At 39.2% G+C, this 20,600-nt stretch overlaps 2 protein-coding genes across 5 annotated transcripts; both read right to left on the bottom strand.

Moving 5' to 3' along the window:
• Positions 1-302: 302 nt before the first annotated feature.
• Positions 303-8,482, bottom strand: tnfrsf1b (tumor necrosis factor receptor superfamily, member 1B). Of its 2 annotated transcripts, none has more exons than XM_042406133.1 (9): positions 6,965-8,482; positions 5,353-5,458; positions 3,116-3,241; positions 2,842-3,006; positions 1,832-1,925; positions 1,561-1,754; positions 1,353-1,445; positions 1,105-1,160; positions 303-1,019 (listed from the first exon to the last, which is right to left on the bottom strand). In XM_042406133.1, the coding sequence occupies exons 1-9, from the start codon at positions 7,013-7,015 to the stop codon at positions 498-500; spliced, it is 1,407 nt and encodes a 468-aa protein (XP_042262067.1). In that variant the 5' UTR covers positions 7,016-8,482; the 3' UTR covers positions 303-497. The 2 variants fall into 2 exon arrangements, with proteins under 2 accessions (XP_042262067.1, XP_042262066.1); XM_042406132.1 differs by having other exon boundaries at positions 5,954-8,482.
• A 1,535-nt stretch (positions 8,483-10,017) lies between these two features.
• LOC121893937 (migration and invasion inhibitory protein) lies at positions 10,018-18,257 on the bottom strand. Of its 3 annotated transcripts, none has more exons than XM_042406137.1 (10): positions 18,158-18,255; positions 17,944-18,058; positions 15,927-16,132; positions 15,600-15,705; positions 15,399-15,510; positions 15,213-15,292; positions 14,991-15,117; positions 10,606-10,702; positions 10,383-10,484; positions 10,018-10,236 (listed from the first exon to the last, which is right to left on the bottom strand). In XM_042406137.1, exons 1-10 carry the CDS (start codon positions 18,218-18,220, stop codon positions 10,102-10,104), a joined length of 1,143 nt encoding a protein of 380 aa, XP_042262071.1. In that variant the 5' UTR covers positions 18,221-18,255; the 3' UTR covers positions 10,018-10,101. The 3 variants fall into 3 exon arrangements, with proteins under 3 accessions (XP_042262071.1, XP_042262069.1, XP_042262070.1); XM_042406135.1 differs by having other exon boundaries at positions 17,899-18,058; positions 18,158-18,253; XM_042406136.1 differs by having other exon boundaries at positions 17,899-18,257.
• Between the last annotated feature and the right edge of the window lie 2,343 nt (positions 18,258-20,600).

Consider the following 20,600-nt stretch of genomic DNA (forward strand, 5'->3'; position numbering starts at 1 on the left):
CATACTGGAGACTAAAAGTCAGGATATCTGGGGCTCTGCTGCACCAGTTCTGACCATTCTTTTGTTTAACATGTCTCTTTTGAGTCCACTAACTTCATAAAAGTGCAATACTAAATTGCTGGAGTTTTCCTTTCATAAAAGGTCTATAGTTTTTGTGTATTTTGTCTTTAAAATGATGTGTACATGTATGACACCAATTTAGAGTCACATAGGCTACATGTTTTGTATGTAACTTACGCAGTACTTTTTTTGCCCCCCATCTCCCACAGGTCCTTTTAAAATTTATAACAACTCGATATCAGTGAAAATACAATATTCACATGTTTATTTACACAGTACTATTTATACATATAAACACACAAAGTGGAGGTTGATCTGTCATTTCATTAGTATGTTTCTTGTCATGAAACATACTACACTTACAAGTGCTTTTGTCAGTCAGAAATATTATTTTAAATGTTGTATCATTATAGAAAGAAGGTGTTGATGCAGGCGACTCATGTACTGTAACTAGTGCTCTCCTGCACTGACATCAGCGACTGCTTGCCGGCTTCTTGCTGTGGGATACATGAGCACTCTTCTTCCTCTCCAAAGGGGAGTTTAGGGTCTGTCTGCATGACGCATGAGTCTGTGGGTATGACGGATGGTGTCTTGCTAGACCCGTTTCCAATGTGGAAAGTGATGTTGACGTTGACTTGGGGACTGGGGGTCACGGGGCTGATGATCTGCGGGCTTGTGGACTGAAAGGAGGACTCTGTTGGGATACTGGGCTGCGGTGTGATAGGCTCAGTGTTGGACATTAAGGTCATGGGCTCCGACAGAGCAGAGTAAGGATTGTCAAGGGCTAGGGTGGATTGCAAAGGGCTGATAGACTCGTGGCTGCTGCAGCCATCTGTTCTGGTTAAAGTGTCAGTATTGCTGCTACACTGACTGAGGTCATTGCCGGCTTCCACTTTCTCCAGCAGACACTGTTGTTCTGCCGTGGTAACTGTGAATGAAGTCAGCTGAGTTTGATTGATCTGCAGTTAAAAGAAGTGAAAAGTTAAATTCTCAGTATTTTATATGGCAACAACTACTGTACACTCAGAAAACAGGACAACTCACTTCATCACCACTTTGACAGTTTCCGTTTGCATCTACTTTGGGAAATCTTGCAGTGTCTAGGAAAAAAAGCAGATTGAACATGCATAAACGGTGAGTAATGCAGTCATGACAACAATATCAGTTGCTGATATAGACACTTTTTATCATCATTATGACTTCTTATAATCAAATTGAGATGTTGATGTAATCATAGCTTTTCCAAAAAAACAAGAACATGATTAATGCACTTTTTTGTAGGCTACATTTACCTTTATTCCAGATTGCTTTACGAATGCGCGGCCCAATAATGATGATAATCAAAAGGAAAATGATCACAGTGATCACAGTGGTGATGACTGCAACTAACAGATAAACAGACACAACACAGTGGCAGAAAGAAATACATGTCAAAACACTGATTAGAGCTCACATATTTCTTATTATGACTGCTTAGAAACACCAAATCGGTTGCTGTACCCAGTTTATTGTCAGTTTCTGTACTTAGGGATGGGCTTTTTGTTGGGTAGGACATATCAGTTCTCCTCATCCCTGGACTTGAAGTTGTGTACGCAGGCTCACTTGTTGAGGTCTGAGGCTGTGTGCTGGCCCCTGATTCACACACTGTGTCTGAGGTAGTGTTGCCTGTTTGGACAACAGCCCTCCCATGACAGCTGGAGAGAAACACAGAGAGAGGTGAAATATCTGCACTCCAAACAGCTGAATACAGGTATGTCCGCACTTCACTCACTTTGTATGAGGCCGACAGGGGTCCATGTAGGAGACTGTGTCAGAGAACGTCCCGGCAGGGCACGGTTCACACTCCACATCTTTGTTTGCTTTCCCTGAAAACCACACCGAAACAAGTTTTATTTTTACTTACATTTCACTACTGCATCATATTTAATTTTAACTTAATGATACACACTGTAACATGGCATATTTTGGATTAGCCTAATACATAAGTTTGATAGTGTACATGGTTTTTATTTAATATGCCAGATTTGGCACTGTAAGTTTGATTGTATGTTTATTACAGAAATATAGAAATATTGATTGACCTTTGCAACATGAATACACTCACCGAACACTTTATTAGGAACATCTGTGTAATCTAATGTAATCCAATAGAGCAACTCTGCCGTAAATTCTACTTTTATGAAGCTTATACATTTTCAGGGTTTTTTGACATTGTCGGAAAGGTGATAATTCTACTTTATGTTTATAATTGAGGTCGTAGTGCGTGGCGGTGGTGTACTGGGGTGCATTACATTGAAAACTGTTCCTAATATTTTGTCCACCCTGTTAATATACATGAGGGGGGTCAAACTGTAATTACTTTGTTGACACGTGTAATTTTCAATAAATATAGGGCCCCCCTCGAAAACAAGATGGCGGATATTAACAATTTTAAATACAATAGGTCTGCAATTAACAATTATTTTCATTATTGATTAATCTGCAGATTATTTTCTTTATGAATTGTTTTGTCTATAAAATGTCAAAAAAAAAATTGTGAAATATGGCAGTTATCATTTCTTTGAGTCCAAAATTCAAAGATATTCAGTATTCTATCATATATGTCACATTAAAGTTTAAAATCCCCACATCCAAGAAGTTGCAACCAGCAAAAGTAACGATTATTATTATTGTTATTATAGTGAAGAAGATACGTTTCCGGGCATCTACTAGTCATTGACTGTATGTATCAATGAACATGGTGAAATGTGGTGAAATGGTGAAAAATAGTAGATGCTGCACCTGACACAGAGACTCCAAAACCGGCATTGCATTCAGTGTACTTCTGACATTCGCTGCATTGTACATTTCTTTCAATAAAATCCATGATGCAAAACATCCCAGGCTGGCACACACAGTTGGAATTTGCAGTAGAGGAGCAATTCTGGGCTGGCTGCAGACCTTTTCCTGGTTATACACAGAAAAGTATAGTTCGATTGCAGGGGCAGTGATGTGTAAAAACAATAAATAAAAGCTGCATTTTTATAACATAGAGATTTAAAGTGCAGCTACTGACTTGTTTTGCATTTGGAACAGGAGAAGCATTTTTCACTATAGTTCCAGTCCGTGATGTACTGGCCCTTTGGACATGATTCACACTCAGTCTCTTCAGTTTCAGAGCACGGCTTTTTCAGTCGCTGTCCTGTTATAAAAAGATACATGAATAAATCCATGTTAGTCACTTTTAATGCATTTCATAATAGCATATAGTCAACTATAATAATCCACTAGAAACACAAACAATTCAATACATTTCAGTATTACTAAAATATACTACTTGGTGCTTACCTCACTCTATAGTACAGGAGTATAGTACATACACAATAATACACAATTATACAAAACAATTAACTCAAAACTGAGTGGGAGAGAAACAGTAAGCAGGCACATGAGATCAAGTTATTGCTTGAGCACACCAGGAATTTTTACAGCCCAAATCGTTATAAGAAGATTGGGAAGGGGTGGGGATGACATCTGATTAAAAAGCTTTAAAAAGGAAACTCACATGGGACCATGTCTACACTAATGCGGGCAACGTGTCTGCATTTCTGCTCTTCATGAGCTCCAACTTTGCATGTTGCACTGCTGGCCACCCCAAGATCACTGATGTCGCAGCAGGTGCTTTTTAAAACCAAAACACTTTCGTCTGTACTTTTCATCTCTGTTCAGAGTCTGGAGAGTGGTGCATTTTTAAACATTTTAAAACCAAAAACACAAGAGCAAAAGTGGTTTATCTGCTCTAATGCAAGCTGCGATTGTTACCATGTCTGATATACCTACAGTAGCAACTGAGCATTAGCCTCAACACCAAGGAGCACAACATAAACCATGTACCATGTTCTATTAGGCTACAGTTTGTGTTAAAAAAAAGGCCACTTCACGACTAGCACATCCACTCAGTAGTATTTGCCCACTGTATGAAGGCTGACCCTGGAAGCTACCAGAGTTTAGGGTGACATCCAGGTCACTCCCAGTCAGGGTTAGCTGAGATAGCGTTATGTTTGCCAAACAAATCCTCATATTAAAAGCCTTTCTTGTGTAACATTTAAAGTGAAACATACAGTTTCAAAATTCGAACAAGTTTATAAGCAGCCAAACAAGATTATGTTGTAACAAAATGTCAGTCAGATCTTAGTTGTCAACGTCACACTACATAGTAGCATTGTCAATGAACTCATGGAGTTAACATTTAATTAGAGAGTTAAAGGACCAATGTGTAGGATTTAGTGGCATCTAGTGGTGAGGTTGCAGATTGCAACCAACTGATAACCTCTCCCCTCCCCTTCTCCTTCCAAGTATGTAGGCGAACCTACAGTGGCCTCGAAACTCATGAAAAATGCAAAAGGCCCTCTCTAGAACCAGTGTTTGGTTTGTCCATTCTAGGCTACTGTAGAAACATGGCGGTGCAACATGGAGGGCTCCATAGAAGAGGACCTGCTCCCTATGTAGGTATAAAGGGCTCATTCTAAGGCAACGAAAACACGATTCTTATTTTCAGGTGATTATATACTAATCAAAACATACTTATGAATATTCCCCGAATCCTACACACTGGTACTTTAACTACAGCTGATCAGCTGAAATGTCAAACCTGCTTTTCTCTACCTCTGTCCGAAAAATATTACAAAAATTACTAAGGATTTTGAGCCACCATTGCCATTGTTAATTACATATGTGCCATGTGAGAATGAAACATTTGACAAACGTAGCAACAGTAATTGAACAGTGTATAGTGAACTGTACTGAGTGAGACATTTTACAGTTCAAAAATAAACTTGTCAGCGCTATGATAGAAAAACATGTAATGATAACACTGTTTCTAACTACCTCTAATCTATTTTGGTAATTCTGTGGTGCATTTTCTCTTATACTGTCAAATATACCGATACTGATACAGTATATATCTGCTCAGACGATATAATAGCCCGGCCAATTTATCAGTCTAGCTCTACTTTAAAGTAGTAATTTTTCTAAAGTGAATAGTGTGCATAGTAAGCTCAGGGTGGCATCACATTTCTTGTCTCATGAGCCAAGGAAATAGCAGCTGAAAAATGTCTTTAGCTACAGTAAGTGTTATAATCTTCTTTCACACCTCCACGCCCAAGCTTTTACCAACTTGTGTCAAGACTTGTGCCACCAAATTTTTTTTTTTTACTGTGTACGGAATCAGCTTTGTCTTTCAGTACATTATGCACCTGAGTGTTGGTATGAGTGGGTGTCATCTAAGAAACTTTAAAAATTGTTAGATCTTACCAGGGGGGCACTTCTTGCAACACAGGTGAGAATATTCTGGCACATACTCTCTTACCGAGTCGTTACACTTTCCACCTGACGCTACTGGATAGGGCACAGACCAAACCTAATGGGAAAGAAAGAATATACTGAAGGGCAACTCATCTTCTGCTGTCCAGATGAGGGATTGAAAACATTACAGTCTTTTCTCGTAACCCACTGGTATACATGAACCTCATTAAAACGGCTGCAGTTTCAAGGTAAATTGAGTCATTTTGATATGAGTTACATGGAAAATATTTGCATCCCACTTTTGTTACAGTCAGACACGCTCCTTTGAAATGCACTTTCTCTGAGGTAAACCAAAAATCTACAACTCCATCAATCAGTCAGTAAATGTAGTAATTTTAAAGTCAACAGTTTAGTCATTAACTTACAAAGGAAAACAGATAAGTTGACCAGTGACTGATAAAGTGTTTTTGCTTGGTTAAACAGAAGCTTGAAATAGTACCGGGCTACCCACACCTGAGCCCACTTTTTCGCTTCTGGTAATGCTGCTGGCCTGAGCTGCAGACACAGTCAAACAGGTACCTATTGTTCTGAATTTGAGGAGGCATATCACCTTTATCTCTCCTCTCTGTGGGGCCCTCCAAAATCCTTGGACTCGGGGCACTGCACACATGCATCAATGCAGTAATTCACGCACAACCTCTCTCTTTCTCTCTCAATACAGCTCGCACACAGTATTGGTGTGCTGGAGGAAGTCATGACAAAGTGTGATTCACACACCTGTCCTGCGCTAAAGACGTGAAACCAGTTCACCGCAGTGCCCTCCAATGACAAGCAAAAGTTAAAATATGCTGACAGCAGCAGGTTATTTCTCGAATTACAGGAAACAGAGGCGGCAACCCAGAAGCCCTCGGCTCAGGAGCGCACAGTGTGACCACTGGTAGCACGGGGTGTGACGATGAAGACAAGCTTCTGTGAAAACTTCATGTTCTTAATTACCGGCAGTATGTCACAGAGAACATTCTGTTGTTTCCTTTTTCTCTTGGCTGTATGCCCAAACAAACTCACCATTTTCAAGAGAAATTCACAGTAATACTGGAAGTAAAAATCATTTCCTGACTGGCTTTAACAGTGAGATATTCACCTTGAAACTGCATTAGATGCCAAACAACTGAAACCAAATATTCATACAGGTCCATCACACCACAACTATGTGTTAAATCTTTTTCTACTGTAATGTATCATTTTTACACTAAGGACTAAACTGATATTGATGTAGAAAAGAACATTTTTAAGAAGCGTTTTACAAGAAATGAGAAATTCCTGTTTTGGCTCCATGCCAGGGTACAAAGATAGCCGGACTATGAAAAACATGTATAAAAGCGAGGAAAAAACTTTCAGCTATATGACACAAAAATCATTTAACACATTTTTAAATGCTGATTTTGAATGTACTTTATAGTTGTAATGTTTAACTTCACACTCACTCGTGACATTGTTTAACCTCACACAAGTGTATATTATCTCTGAGCAGTGCGTTGGTCACACCCGCTGATATCCAACCTGTCCGATGTCCCGAGCAACACCATGCATAACAGACTCACAGTCAACACACAGGGCTTACCTTGGTAACGTGGACATTCAGCAGAACCAGTAGTACCAGTATGTCCTTCATTGCTTCTTTATAGCAAATTGTAGAATGTAGAGAATAAAGTTACCAGCGTGTGAACTGTACTGTTCATTTTACAAAGGCGGGCCGGCAGTCTGTGCAAGACAGGAGCAATTTCCTTGAACTGAGCCGAGTGCTTGGAGGAGGAGGAAGGAAACAAGCGAGCAGTCTCTAACCCACATTTACTCATCTGCTGCGAATAACCAGTATGAGGTTTAGATGAGGTTCAAATCCGATGCTGTATTTCCACATGTTAGACAGCTGATACTGTATAAACAACAGAAAAATACTATAAATGTGTTTTTGGTTGACTTGTAGCTAATTAGAGGAAAGAACAGTGCCTGTGAAGTGTGAAACCCCCTTGGAAATTTTCATGCTTTCCAACATTGAATCAAAGGGGATTTAATGTGGCTTTTGACAGTGGTCAACAAAATGACACATAAATAACAAAGTGAAAACAGATCTCTACAAAGTGATCTACCAATTACAAACTAATTACAAATGTAAAATACAAAATACTTGCACAGGTACTCAACACCGTCAATAGAACAAGCCAGTCATCTCTGGTGTTGCCAACTGGTTTTTAGAAGTCATGTTATTAATTAAATAGAGATCACCTGTGTGTTATCAAAGGGTTTCAGTCTGGAAACCTGGTCTCAGCATTTCAGTCTTTAGTAGAAATGTAAAGACCCTACATGACTAGAAGTTATCCCCTATGTTTTGCTCATAAATTAACTTAAAAAAGTATGGAGGCTGTGTAGAAAATTGAAACCATGTGAAAATGAGCTATTTCTACCTGCTGCCCTCCGTATGTTTATTTGATTTGGGTGATTTGGTGGGAAATATACAGCGCCGGCTTTATGTCACAAAATGAAGCCATTTCCAAAGCAGGATGTAGATTTTCTCTTGTTTATATGCTGACAGGCCCACGCATAATGTAGTCCCAGAGTGTCCTCTGTAACAATACTTGTTTTAGTTAGAACAGGATTTGAATCATAAAGATAACGAAATCATTTACTCAGTGCGTAGTTAAAATGAATTGATCTGTGCCTGTTTCTGTGCAGTGGCAGGATATTGTGTCAGTCAGTTACACAACTACAGTCTTTTTGTTTTGTTTCACATTTACCTCAGTGATTACAGTAACAAGTACCTCCTCTAGGTGCAAAAGTACATCTCTCTCTGACAGCTAGATTTTGTCACTGAAGCTTACAACTTCATCCCCGACCTTAATCTCCCGGTGGAGACGCGGGAATGAAATCATACAAATGTGAAAGAAAATTTTTTACCGTTCTGTAGTCTAAACATGGCTTCTCATTATTCAGTGTCGGTACTGTACTGATATTGTGCCCACTTTAGTGCCCCTATGCCTCACTTTTCTTCCTGTCTGAGAGATTGACATTTCAGAATAAAGTTTCCCCTCCCACATCCTTAACATGTCTGTACATAATGTACAGCAGTCACAGCTCTGACTGTAGTCCATTGTGGTCCTGTCATGGTTTGTCTTTACAGTGTCATTCTGAGGTCATTCTAATCACAGTATTAACTGTGAACTATTTTAACCACACAAGTCCATGTTTGAGCCAATTTACTGCAGATATCTTTTACCGTCCTTTGCTGCTGAGTAATTTACAAAGTGCAGCATAATGTCAGATTTTTAAATGAGACTGATTTACATATGGACACAAATGACCTGCTTTTGATGTGGACTTTTAAAATCAAATTTTCAATCAGTCTATTATCTGAAAACAGCAAGAGCACATATGATGACACAGTGATGGCTTATCCGTGTCAAGCAAGTTTCAAATCCTGTGTAGATTTCCACATTGTGTGAAGAAGAAACCAATGACAACACTTCTATCAGCCTCTGATATCTGCTGAGTCCACAGTGAATTACATGTTACTTACAAAGATCTGTAGGAGCTTTAAGCTGACTTGAATCACTGCAACAAAGCGTCATAATGGCCGTCTAATGAAAGTGATCAGAGCATAAAAACCAAGCAAAAAAAAAGAAGAGAAGATTTGAAGATATAAAAGACCACAACAGTCTGTGATAAAAGCCTAATTGAACACCAGACTTTTCTCACCAAGCCCACATCAGCTCTAAGATAACTATCATCAGACTGTCTGCTGGATGAAAAGTAAACCAGAAAAAAAAAAGCTGCTTGTAGTACGTAAAAGTATTACTGCTCAAACACAATACAGGACAACCGAAACTAAAACAAAACCGTAGATATTGTTGTTGTTTTCATTCTACTGATTGTTCTAAACACACCCTAATACACTGTTTTGATACTACTTCAATGTCAGTGTGCAAACGATACAAACTGGAAAAACCATAGTGTCATAGGTGGGATCACTACAGTATTTGACATTAAGCAAAAGTGGTTGTGGTTTCCTGTGAATTGCAACCTCTGTACAGTACATACGTTGTAGCCTTTGCTGCTGCAGTTGTTCACAGTCCTGCAGTAAGGAAGTATCAGAGGAAGTTAAAAACAGAAGTATGCATGGGCCTGGGAGCCAAAGTAAACAACTGGAAAGAGAAACATAAACTGGTGTCTGAGCAACAGAGATGGTTTGAAACAACTTCCCAAATGTGGGCGAAATTTACAAAGCAAACACAAATTTAACCTTTGTTATGAAATCTGCATGTCTTAATGTCTTCAATTTCCACTGTGGTGTCATCCACAAAGCTGCTGACAGTCACATGTGGGGTGTCATTAATTCAAATGAGAACAAATGAAGAACTCAAACATAGCTCCTGTCAAACTGAAATATGCTGCTCCATCTTGTAAACTGTTTCCATGTTACTGGACTCACGTTACGTTCAATCTCTGACTCAATTCATTCCACTTAAAACAGATGATCTCATATTTCAAATGAATCTATTTAAGATCAGGCACTTCAGAAGAAACCATTGTTTCACATTGAAAAATCTAATTTGAGAAAACATATTTAAACATTATAGAAAAGCATTATTGAGATAAAGCTTGTACAAAAAAGAAATAGAATTAAAACATGAACAAAAAAATTATTTTTTGGGTGGTGCTACACAGTGTTTCTGTTGCAATAATCTAGAAATAGAAGATGCTTTGTCAGCACACAGGGTGAGATGTGCTTCTCAGTTTTCTTCTGAGTGAGGAGTGTTGAAAGTTGTGACGAGCCAAACGAGACACATCTGGGATCTGGTCAGGGTGCTGGTTTCTGGACACTTTGGGTGCAGAGAGATCCTGAAAAACAATTTGAGAATTGTTCCACTTATTTCCTCAAAAGACTCAACCCATAATATTCTTTGTTGTTTTTACAGGACCTTATCAGTCACATTTCCGTCATTATACTACTTTGTTTTCGTTTGAGATACAATAGCAAGTCTCACCTCCAGGTCCTTGTTTTTCATATTCAGACTGCTCCGCAGATCAAGGCTGGTGGGTGGCGACAGGGTGCTCTGAACTGTGTTCGACCACCCTGACAGACAGTGCTGGACAAGAGCAGAGAGAGCCACAAAGATTGAAGCAGCTTGTAGTACATGAATAAAAGTTAATTTATACATAGAGGTGTTAACAAATCGTGTGGGTTTTCTCATTTGAACACTCACTCACCGATGGTAACCCCAAACTATCAGAAGGATCAAAGCTGCATCGCCGGTGAGCTTTGTACCTGTAAGGTGGCAAGAGGGTGGAGCGAGGGATGCTAACCCTTAGAAGAGGAAAGAGGAAAATTAATAAGACACTATATGACACTATGCTCCGAGACCACGGTGATTGTGAAGTGCCACTACAGACAAAGCACAAATCTTCTGAGCAAACATACCCACTCAAATCTGAACTGAAGGGATGGAAAATAGGAACAATCTAAGAGCCCAATATGGTTGATCCACTTTATTTTAAGTTGCACATTATATTATTTTTAAATGCAGCCCTTATTTTAGGCTACTCAAAATGAGAAAATAACACTTATTTACTATTAGAGTACTTATTATTCCTAACATCTGTGTATAATAGAATGTTAGTTTCTTTCATGTTGTTGGTGTATATACTCATTCACACCTCACATCAACTGTATTCATTTTCTATGTGTGGGAGTAGCTGAACACTAAAAACAACCTGTAGAGATAGTGAGCTTGTCAATATGAGTGAATCCTTTCACTTTACATGTAGTGACTTTATAAATCAATATAAAAAAGAGATTAGATAAACTTTATCAAAATGAAAATTACTATTAATTTTTGTTACTTTAAATAGATTCCTACAATTCCTTAGAGGATGACCGCACCCTTGTTGACAACAGAGATGAGCCTAAGATTAATCATTTTCATTGGAAATGAGAGGATGACCAACACACAGAGCCTAGAGCCCTTAGATTTGTGATGCAATATCATCCAGCCAAAGCACTTCTTCAACCCCTGTTCTTAGTAGGACACAGTTGTGGACAGCTGCCAAAGGGAGAATTAGCAACAAACCGCCCCAAGAACCAAGTGTGCAGCTGGAGAACATATTTGCTCCATTGTTGCAGGAACCTGATGATCTGGATTTCCTCTCACCTTCACACAGCAGGGTAAGGCCTGAGAGTAAATCTGAAAGTAAAAGGCTACAGGGAAAGCTGACGACTAGGCCCCAATCTCTGATTGTGGGAAACTTTACTGTAAAAGATGTAAGAAGCATGTGCAGTAAGAACATCAAAATACTCTGCTTTCCCAAGGGGCTGCACATCCAACGGTGAAAAGCATTGGTGCACATAGGGTCTGAAGTACTGAAACAAAACTTTACTGATCTGACACACTCAGCTCTTTGAATGCTGAGGTGTTTATGAAAGGGCCTCTACCACCAGTCAGAAGAGGAGTTGAGAGTTTCAGCAGATTGTTGGCACCGAACACGTGGCTCTCAACTGCATCTACCATCCATTCAGTGCATTTTATTCACAATTTCAACTTTTTCTGGGACCACAGACATCTTTTTAAGGCAGACGGACTTTGCCTTAACAAGTCAGGAGTAAAACTGTTCACCCGTAACCTATTGCGTCACCCATCTTTTCCCTCTGCCAAGGACAACACAAGATGAATCAAAACAGGAGGAAGACATAACACAGCACAGCAGAAACCTTGAACAAGAGCCACCTAAGCCCTCGTCTGAAGAGACCTTTAAACAATAGTTATCAGAGCCAAGAGGAGGAGTCTCCACCCCGTCACCAACAACCGCTTGTGAGGATTCAGCTTTTTCACCCCCCTCCCAACCCCATCCAGGTCATCGTCCTCTCCAGTCACCCTTTCTCCCTCCTCCCCCTTCTTGGAGTTCACTGGAAGAGCTGGTCACTGCCAGGGCCAAACATATCCCCTGCCTTACTCTCATTTTCTCTCTAAACTCCACCAGTTTTGACACAATCCTCACAGCCACGATGCCCCCTCCCCCATCCAAACAAGATGGGATCTTGTCTTGCTCAATTCCTGTCTTGATAGGTGATAGAAAAAGAATGATGAATCTGCTAAGAAACAGGAAGCACTCATCCGGTTCTGCAGTCTTATCAAAGTTGGCATCCATGACTTGTCAGCCACAGTCTGATGCAAAAAAACTGGTAAGATAATGCTTTTAACACACTAAATCTAGCTTTATTAAACATCAGGTCTTTCTCAGGAAAAACATTTTTAAATCAATGATTGTATTATCAAGCACAACTAAAACTTAGTTAGACCAAGATAACGTTTACTTCTTATGGAATCAGCCCCTCCCAACTTCAGTTTTATGAGTTAAGCTAGAGTGCAAAAGAAATAAGGTGAAGTTGCCAATTTGTTTAATGATTCCCTCCAATGCAAGAAGATATCTTATGGAAATTTTGCTATGTGGCTCTTCAGCTGGATTCCTCCTCTCGAGCTATGTTCCTAAATATCTACAGGCCACCTAAATACTGTGCAACCTTTTTTGATGACTTTGCTGAACTGCTGTCTATGTTGACTTCGACTGTGTGGTTATTTTTGGTGATTTTAACTTCCATGTTGACAGCCGCCAGCACAGAGGAACTACAGAGTTGTGCTGTGTTCTATGGACTGGCTCAGCATATGATGCGACCCACACTCAACGAAGGGCACTGTCTGGACTTGTGGACTTGAGTCTGAAGATTTCTAAGATTGTGGTGACTGATGTTGCTCTTTTTGATCATTCCTGTGTTTTCTTTGAGAGCACTGTCTCTGTGCACGCAAATGTTTAAACATAGGTCGTCACTGAAAACACTAGAGAAATATTTTCTCTTCCACACCCACCCTCTCTTACGTCTCAGTCAATGAGCTTGTAGATAATTTCAACTCTAAAATGACAAATGTTACTGATGCCATTGCACCCACTAAGGTGAAGGTGGTCTCTGGTAAGAAAAGATATCCATGGAAAAATGCCACACTGGTCAGAATAGAAAAAAGAGAGTGTCAAAAAACTGAATGCAGGTGGGGAAAAAAAAGTCTCAAGGTTCATTATGACATCTATAAAGAGAGACAGCGCATTTATAATTTGGAACTGAGAAATGCAAGGTGATCCTTCTTCTGTGACATCATCGCCAAAAACAATAATGCATGTACCTTGGTTGCTCCTGTCAACAGGCTAACAAACCCTCCTGTCAGTAGTCGCCGAACTTCTATCCACCAGGGCCTGCGATCAATTTGCATCCCTCTTCCCTGACAAAATTCACAAAACTCAACTGGTTTGAGTCCTACTTAAAGAATAGGGACTACTTTGTGTCTATAGGTAATTACACATCTGAGCAGATAAAAACGACCCGTGGAGTTCCTCAAGGTTCCATTTTGGGGCCTCTTCTGTTCAACATCTACATGCTCCCACTAGCTCAGATTATGGAAAACAACAAAATATGTCACCATAATTATGCAGACAACACACAAATATAACTATATAACCAGGGGACTATGGTCCAATACAAGCACTAAGTAAGTGCATGGAACAAATCAATGATTGGATGTGCCAGAATTTTCTTCAATTAAACAAAGACAAAACTGAAGTAATTGTTTTTGGAGCCAATGATGAATGATTCAAATTCAGTGCCCAGCTTCAATCGACAATGTTTAAAACCACAAACCAAGCCAGAAATCTTGGTATTGTCATGGTCTCAGACCTGAATTTCAACAGCCACATTAAGACAATTACAAAGTCAGCCTACTATCACGTGAAGAATATACCAAGGATTAAAGGACTTATGTCTCAGCAGGATTTGGAAAAACTTGTCCATGCATTTATCTTCTGTAAATTCGACTACTGTAACAGTGTCTTTACAGGTTTCCCTAAAAAAAATCAATCAAACAACTGCAGCTGAATCAGAATACTGCTCCTCAAGTCCTCACTAAGACCAAGGAAGTGGATCATATCACTCCAGTTCTTAGATCTTTACACTGGCTTCCTGTCTGTCAAAGAATTGATTTTGCAACACTGCGGTTGGCTAATAAAGAGCTGAATGGTTTGGGGCCAAAATACATTTCTGATGTTCTACTACGTCATGAACCATCCAGACCTCTCAGATTGTCTGCTTTCTGTTCCCAAAGTCAAAACTATACATGGAGAGGCAGCGTTCAGAAGACTTTTCTGTTTGCCGCTGCCTTTTATTAAATCAAATAACTATTCATTTCTCACACTGCACTGTAATATTTATTCTTGTAATTTATCTCTTATTCTATTTTAGCTTGTTTTTATTTTCTGTTCTCTTAGCTCTTTAATGACTGTCTTTAATTGTATTCAAATGTCCTTTTATGGTGTTTCTTTTGCACTTTATCTCCATGCTTTTAATGTTTTATGTAAAACACCTTGAATTGAGTTGTTGCTGAAATGTGCTATATAAATAAAACTGAGCATTGCTTTAGTTCAGGCAAACCACCAAGTCAAGCTCAGCTCACAAACCCAGCTACATCAGCTGATGGCTCAGCTGATTCCCCATACATGTATATAGTCTTAGATCATAGATGGCCAAAGATTGCAGTTTAAGTTCACATCATCATTACCTGATGAGAGCTGGGTCAGCTGTAGTGTGAAGGTGGGAGGATTTATGTTTTTTGCACACAGGACAGCACTCCTCAGAGTGAAGCGGGACTGGGAACAGTCTGCTGTTAATCCTGTAAGAGAACGTACCTGCACAAAAAGTGAATGAGCAGAGATTATAATTATTTGAGCTGTCACAAAAAGACAAGAGAGTGTAGCTTATTCAAATGAATGACTCCTCTTACACTGATGAGTGTCCGTGTTAGCCTCTGGGCTATCCTTGTCTTTTAACAACGGCAAGACTGAATGATTCTCCTCAGAAAATCTATAACAAGAGCCAATTGATAGTCTTTTAATGAAGCAGTCATCAGTCACAGGTAAACCTGACACACACAATCAGCCGCAGGTGCAATCAAATGAGAGGCACTCACTCTGCTTGTGGGCTGTGGACACATTCGTCTTTATTGAGTGATCGAAACGTGCACAGATCATTGAAGAACTCGTCAGAGCGCTCTATCAAGGAGTCTTCCACATCCAGGACTCCTTATAGAGAATAGACATCATCTGTTAGTGCTCCATTAGATGATTGTGTGTATAAGAAAGAAACTGGCAGAGAGACCAATAAGGTGCACCTGCTATCCAGTCATATCCAAGTAAAGGCTGCAAATGATGTCTGTCTGAGGCAGGTATCTCTTCACATTCATCAGACTGAAATGTTACTCGACTCGACGCCTCTCTCTACATAAACAAACAAGTGGTGCACAGTATTAGTGATCAGCAGTTTGGGATGAATCATTCCTTTAAGCCAACCAGTTTGGACAATGCTGCTGACTATGAGATAACAAAGATTTGGGGAACAAGGTCAGAGTAGGGCTGATGTTTTACTCAACATCATACAATTAAATACAAACAAATTGGAGACAAACTTGAGTCAATAATCCTGTGTTTCTTTGGCTTACCTGTTCTTTGCTGTGATTTACTAGGCAGGACTTTGTGCTGAATGGCCTTGTGTCTTGTAGCCTGACACAGTGGACTCGGGTTTGTCCGCTGCAGTCTCTGTGTGACGAATACTCTGCTGTATGTTCAGCAGTTCCTCCTCTGTGTTTGAATGTCAAAGATGGTGTTGAAATAGTTGCCTGGAAGCCTGTTTGTCTCCCACGTGGATCTGATGGAGACAGAGAGACAGTGATTTCTGCATCAGCAATTCAAGGATTATTTTATTTGTCACATTCACACCACAGAATGTATAGTGAAATGTAAAGTGAAGACTCTGCACAGTACAATAAGTACAAAAACAAAATGTGCAGTATAAAAAACACAGTTAAAGGACTGAGTACGATATCAGATATCTTGTCTTGTTTGACAAAAAATCTTAACTCAAGGTCCTCATCATCTTATCATGTGACTGAATTTCCATACATAAGTTGGGTGATAACAACTAAGCTATCTCCATTTGCTGAGGAAGACCATGAGAAGCGTTTAAAAGCCCTGAACCGATTTTTTAGTGAAACCACTATCTCATCGTAGTTTTATTTTCCCCAAGTCATTGGCAATGCAATAACAGTTGAAACAAAGAGTTGTTTAAAGGATTAGTTGACCAACAGATAATGAATCTGCTAAAACATGAATTAATCTTTTTAAGAATATTTTTAAGCAAAAATGGCAAAATTCTCTTGCTCCAACTTCTCAAATGTGGCACAAATTCACAATTTGATGACATTTTATAGACCAAACAATTCATCAATTGATCTGGAATAAAATTCATTAATTCATTTCCAATTAAAACAATAATTTGTTGCAGTGCTAAATGCAATTACTTTGTAATTGTTATATAACTACATTTGGCTTGTTGTTTTGTACAATAATGTAATTTAAGCTGTTAAACCTGGTTATGAAACCTTGAAAAAGTTTTTTTTTTAATGTGATGTGTCTGGGTTAGGCCAAACCTGTCAAAATTGTTTTTACCAACTAACTAGGTTAGAAAAAGTAAGTTAAAGACCCCTTAAACTTCTCTTTAAATGTGTTTGTATCTAACTCAGTGTTTCAAAAAAAGGGGAAAAAAGAGTGGCTGTGGGAAAGGAGGGGGCTGTGAGGAGGCAAGTATGGCAGTGGAGAGAGAGCCAGGGGAAGCTCTGACAATAATGGTATAATATGATCCTTAGCAGTTACAAAAAATAAAAGAGCATAACTGGATGGAAGTGGTCATGCCAGATATGACCAACTTGGGCCAAAACCTATTTCAGAGATTTTGCGCCAACAACAGATGACGTAAAAAAAAAAAAAAAAATATTGGTGTGGTTGGCCAAGTACGAAGAGGATGGACACAAGGCGTGACCTATGCCGACCCTAGGGTATATAACACAACGCCCTGAGTTGCGAAACTCAGCAACGGGTTGGTCTGTTATGATCACTGTATTGTTCTCCTTTCTTGCCTGGCATTAAAGTACATTTTTGCTGCTCAGAAACTCTGACTCCTGAGTTTTGAACAACGAAGAGAAGTTTGGCCTTGAGTTTTTTCAACAGAGACCCAGCGGAACTGATACGACAGAGGCTTCAAGTTTCCACATCATACTTCTGTAAGCTGAATACTGGACCAGGATTGGCTCCAAACTAGTTGTATCACAAATCCTGCTCATGGATCCACCCCTTAAAATCAGATTTTCAATGAGCACAGAGTAACTTTCCACTTCCAGCAGATGAATGTGAAAACAGCCTTCTAGTGTCAAACTCTGCACACACATCATTCACGGTGAAGCTCAAACATGCTACTGTACGAACAAGAAGAAAGACGTATTTTTGAGTGGAGGGTGACTTTAAGAAAGCCTGGACTATTGACACAGAATGAAACACCAGCCTTATCTAGTATATAACTAAACTAACATCTGCAGACGTGTCTTGTGCCTTTGACCTCGATATGAACAGTTTCATTACCCGCAAACCTCACGGTGGATTTGGCTAGGGCGGCCCTGACAGTACCGGGGTCTCCGTTAGTCAGGGTCAACACCTCCTTAGCCTCGTCCTCTCTCTCCCTCTTGCGGCTCTGACTGCAGCAGCCGCCCGGACGCTCCAGCTTCTTTGTCTGCTGCGCCAACTGGATCAATAAATCTCTGTTACGCTCTCGCAAAACGTCCAATCGGTCTGTCGATAACATTTTTTAAAAAAGTTAATGCTTCGTTAAAAGCACGTTTACCAAACAGAGGGTGAAACAGACAAAACTTTGGGGTCTTTTGTGATTTAAACACGTCTCCAGCATAGCAGCTCCATAACAACGCGTTGACAACAATGATTTCATTGGCTACGAACTTCCTACCCATCATGCCTTGCAACCGTTGGAGGATTTTCTTAAAGAGACAGACACACATTTGATTTTTAGCTACAGTGCAGGATGTTGAACAACAGAGGGCGCCAGATACTTACTGTAATTAGAGATGCTGGACAGAGTTCATACTGAGTACAGTTAACAGTGGTGGAAGACGAAGTCAAATCCTTAACTTAAGTAAAAGCAGAAATACCACAAATTATACTTCATTAACTATAATGTGTGGTCTTCCATAGTTTTCTAAAAAAAAAACAAACAAACCCCAAAACAAAAAAACAACAACACTGAATTGATCTACAAGGCACAACTGTGTAACCAACAGCGGTGGAAGAAGTGTTCACATCCTTAAGTAAAAGTAGCAAAAGTCCTGCATTCAAAATCTAACTTAAGTAAAGAACACAAGTAGGTAAGTAGTAGCAGCAAGAAGTACTTTACCATCAATACATTATTAAAATATTAATACTGATCTATGTACATGTAAGCAGCATTTTAAAGTTGTCAATTTAGAGCTAATCTTAACAATCTATACTGTTGTGTAGTCTGACCTATAACAGTGCTATTTTATTAAGATGATCACATGTTTTACATATAAAATATTGACCTGAAAGGTAGCTGAAGCTGTCAAATAAATGTAGTGGAGTAGAAAGTACAATATTTTCCTCTGAAATGTAGTGGAGTGGAAGTATAAAGTAGCATCAAATGGAAATACTAAAGTAAAATACAATACCTCAGAATTTTACTTAAATACAGTACTTGAGTTAAAATACTTAGTTAATTTCCACCACTGGTAACTAAAGCCTAAAATAGACCTCTGCCATAGACTGCTGTAAATACCCAACTAATGCACCAGATCTGTGGTTGAAAGTAGTCCTCAATAAACACATATTTCCTTCCATTTGAGTAATGTTTGCTAAAAAGAACAGCTGTTTTAAGAAATTATTTTGTCTTTTTCATAAGTGAATATATGTGTAACCCATTTTTAAACATTTATGTCTTCAGTAGGTAAAACTTGGCTTGGGAGAAGGACTAATCCATCATTGGTTTTGGTCTTTTCATGAGATTTCTTGACAATATCAAAAATATAAATTAGCACCAGAATATTTTCCTCTGAAATGTAGGGAAGTAGAGGCATCAAATGGAAATACTCAAATAAAGTACCTCAAAACTGTCCTTAAGTCTAGTACTTGAGTATCATTTCCACCACTGGTTTATAGAGGAAAACCACAATTTATAATGTAAAAAATAACAAATGTCTATGTACAAGATTTTGTTTATTTATCCGTCTTGTTATGTCAAATTCATAAAGCCCTTCAAAAAGAAAAGTTGAGGGAATTGTCTTAAAGAATTGGACAGAAAAGAAACTAAATCTAACCAAAAAGGAAACCAAATGACTAAAAATACAGTATACAAGGAAACTGGAAGTCATAAATACAAGATGGTCAGCTGAAGACATAACAAGCCTTCAAAGGTTAGTTGAGTCTAAACAGTACCACTACAGTTCCATACAGAAGAGGGACAAAGTACTCCCATGAAAACCATATAAGGTAGAAAGGAACTTTCGTTTTGCATGAGCACTTACCACAGCAGCTAAGAAATTACATTTATGCCTTCCATGACACACAGGAGCCTGGAGATTACAAACAGGAATACTGTTACGCCACTGACAGAAATTTTGTCTTGTGGTGGACATCGTGGTGCACTTGGGGCGGGAAACCATTTTGACATCCCCAGCTGCTGTGTGTGCAGAATATGAGATAAATACCCTGACCCAAATATCCAGTACACTGGTTTCATAGCAGCCGTGTGTTATAATTAGTGTGGTTGCTGCAGCCACCACACTCCCGATCTCTCCTAATTCATTTTGTGACCAATTTAGCTTAAAACGGTGAGAGGTATATGGGAACAAGCCTGTAAAATTATACTTGCTTAGAGGTTTGCAGCATGGAGAGACGCACTCTCTCCTATCCAGCTGTGCACCCTACAAGGAGATAAATGCAGCTTTACCTTCACATGGTAGAAAACTACTAAAATCCACTTCAGAGTCTGACACTCTCCTTGTCAGGACGGAGCACACAGGTCGTTTGAGAGGGAACTCAAACTGAGCAAACTTGAAATGTCAGACGAGAAGTTCACTAATCCCCCATATGCAGGATCTTTAAGTGACAGCAGATTCTAGACAGTGACATTAAATTTAGATTTTGACTTTTGTCACTGCAGCCCTTTGGATTTTATCTTTCTATGTATCATCTGATAGTATCATGTACCATAGGAGCAATTCAGTGTTTTTTGGTCACATCTCCTTTTAAACCTGAAT

Source organism: Thunnus maccoyii, chromosome 3, assembly GCF_910596095.1.
Source record: "Thunnus maccoyii chromosome 3, fThuMac1.1, whole genome shotgun sequence".
NCBI classification, from domain to species: Eukaryota; Metazoa; Chordata; class Actinopteri; order Scombriformes; family Scombridae; genus Thunnus; species Thunnus maccoyii.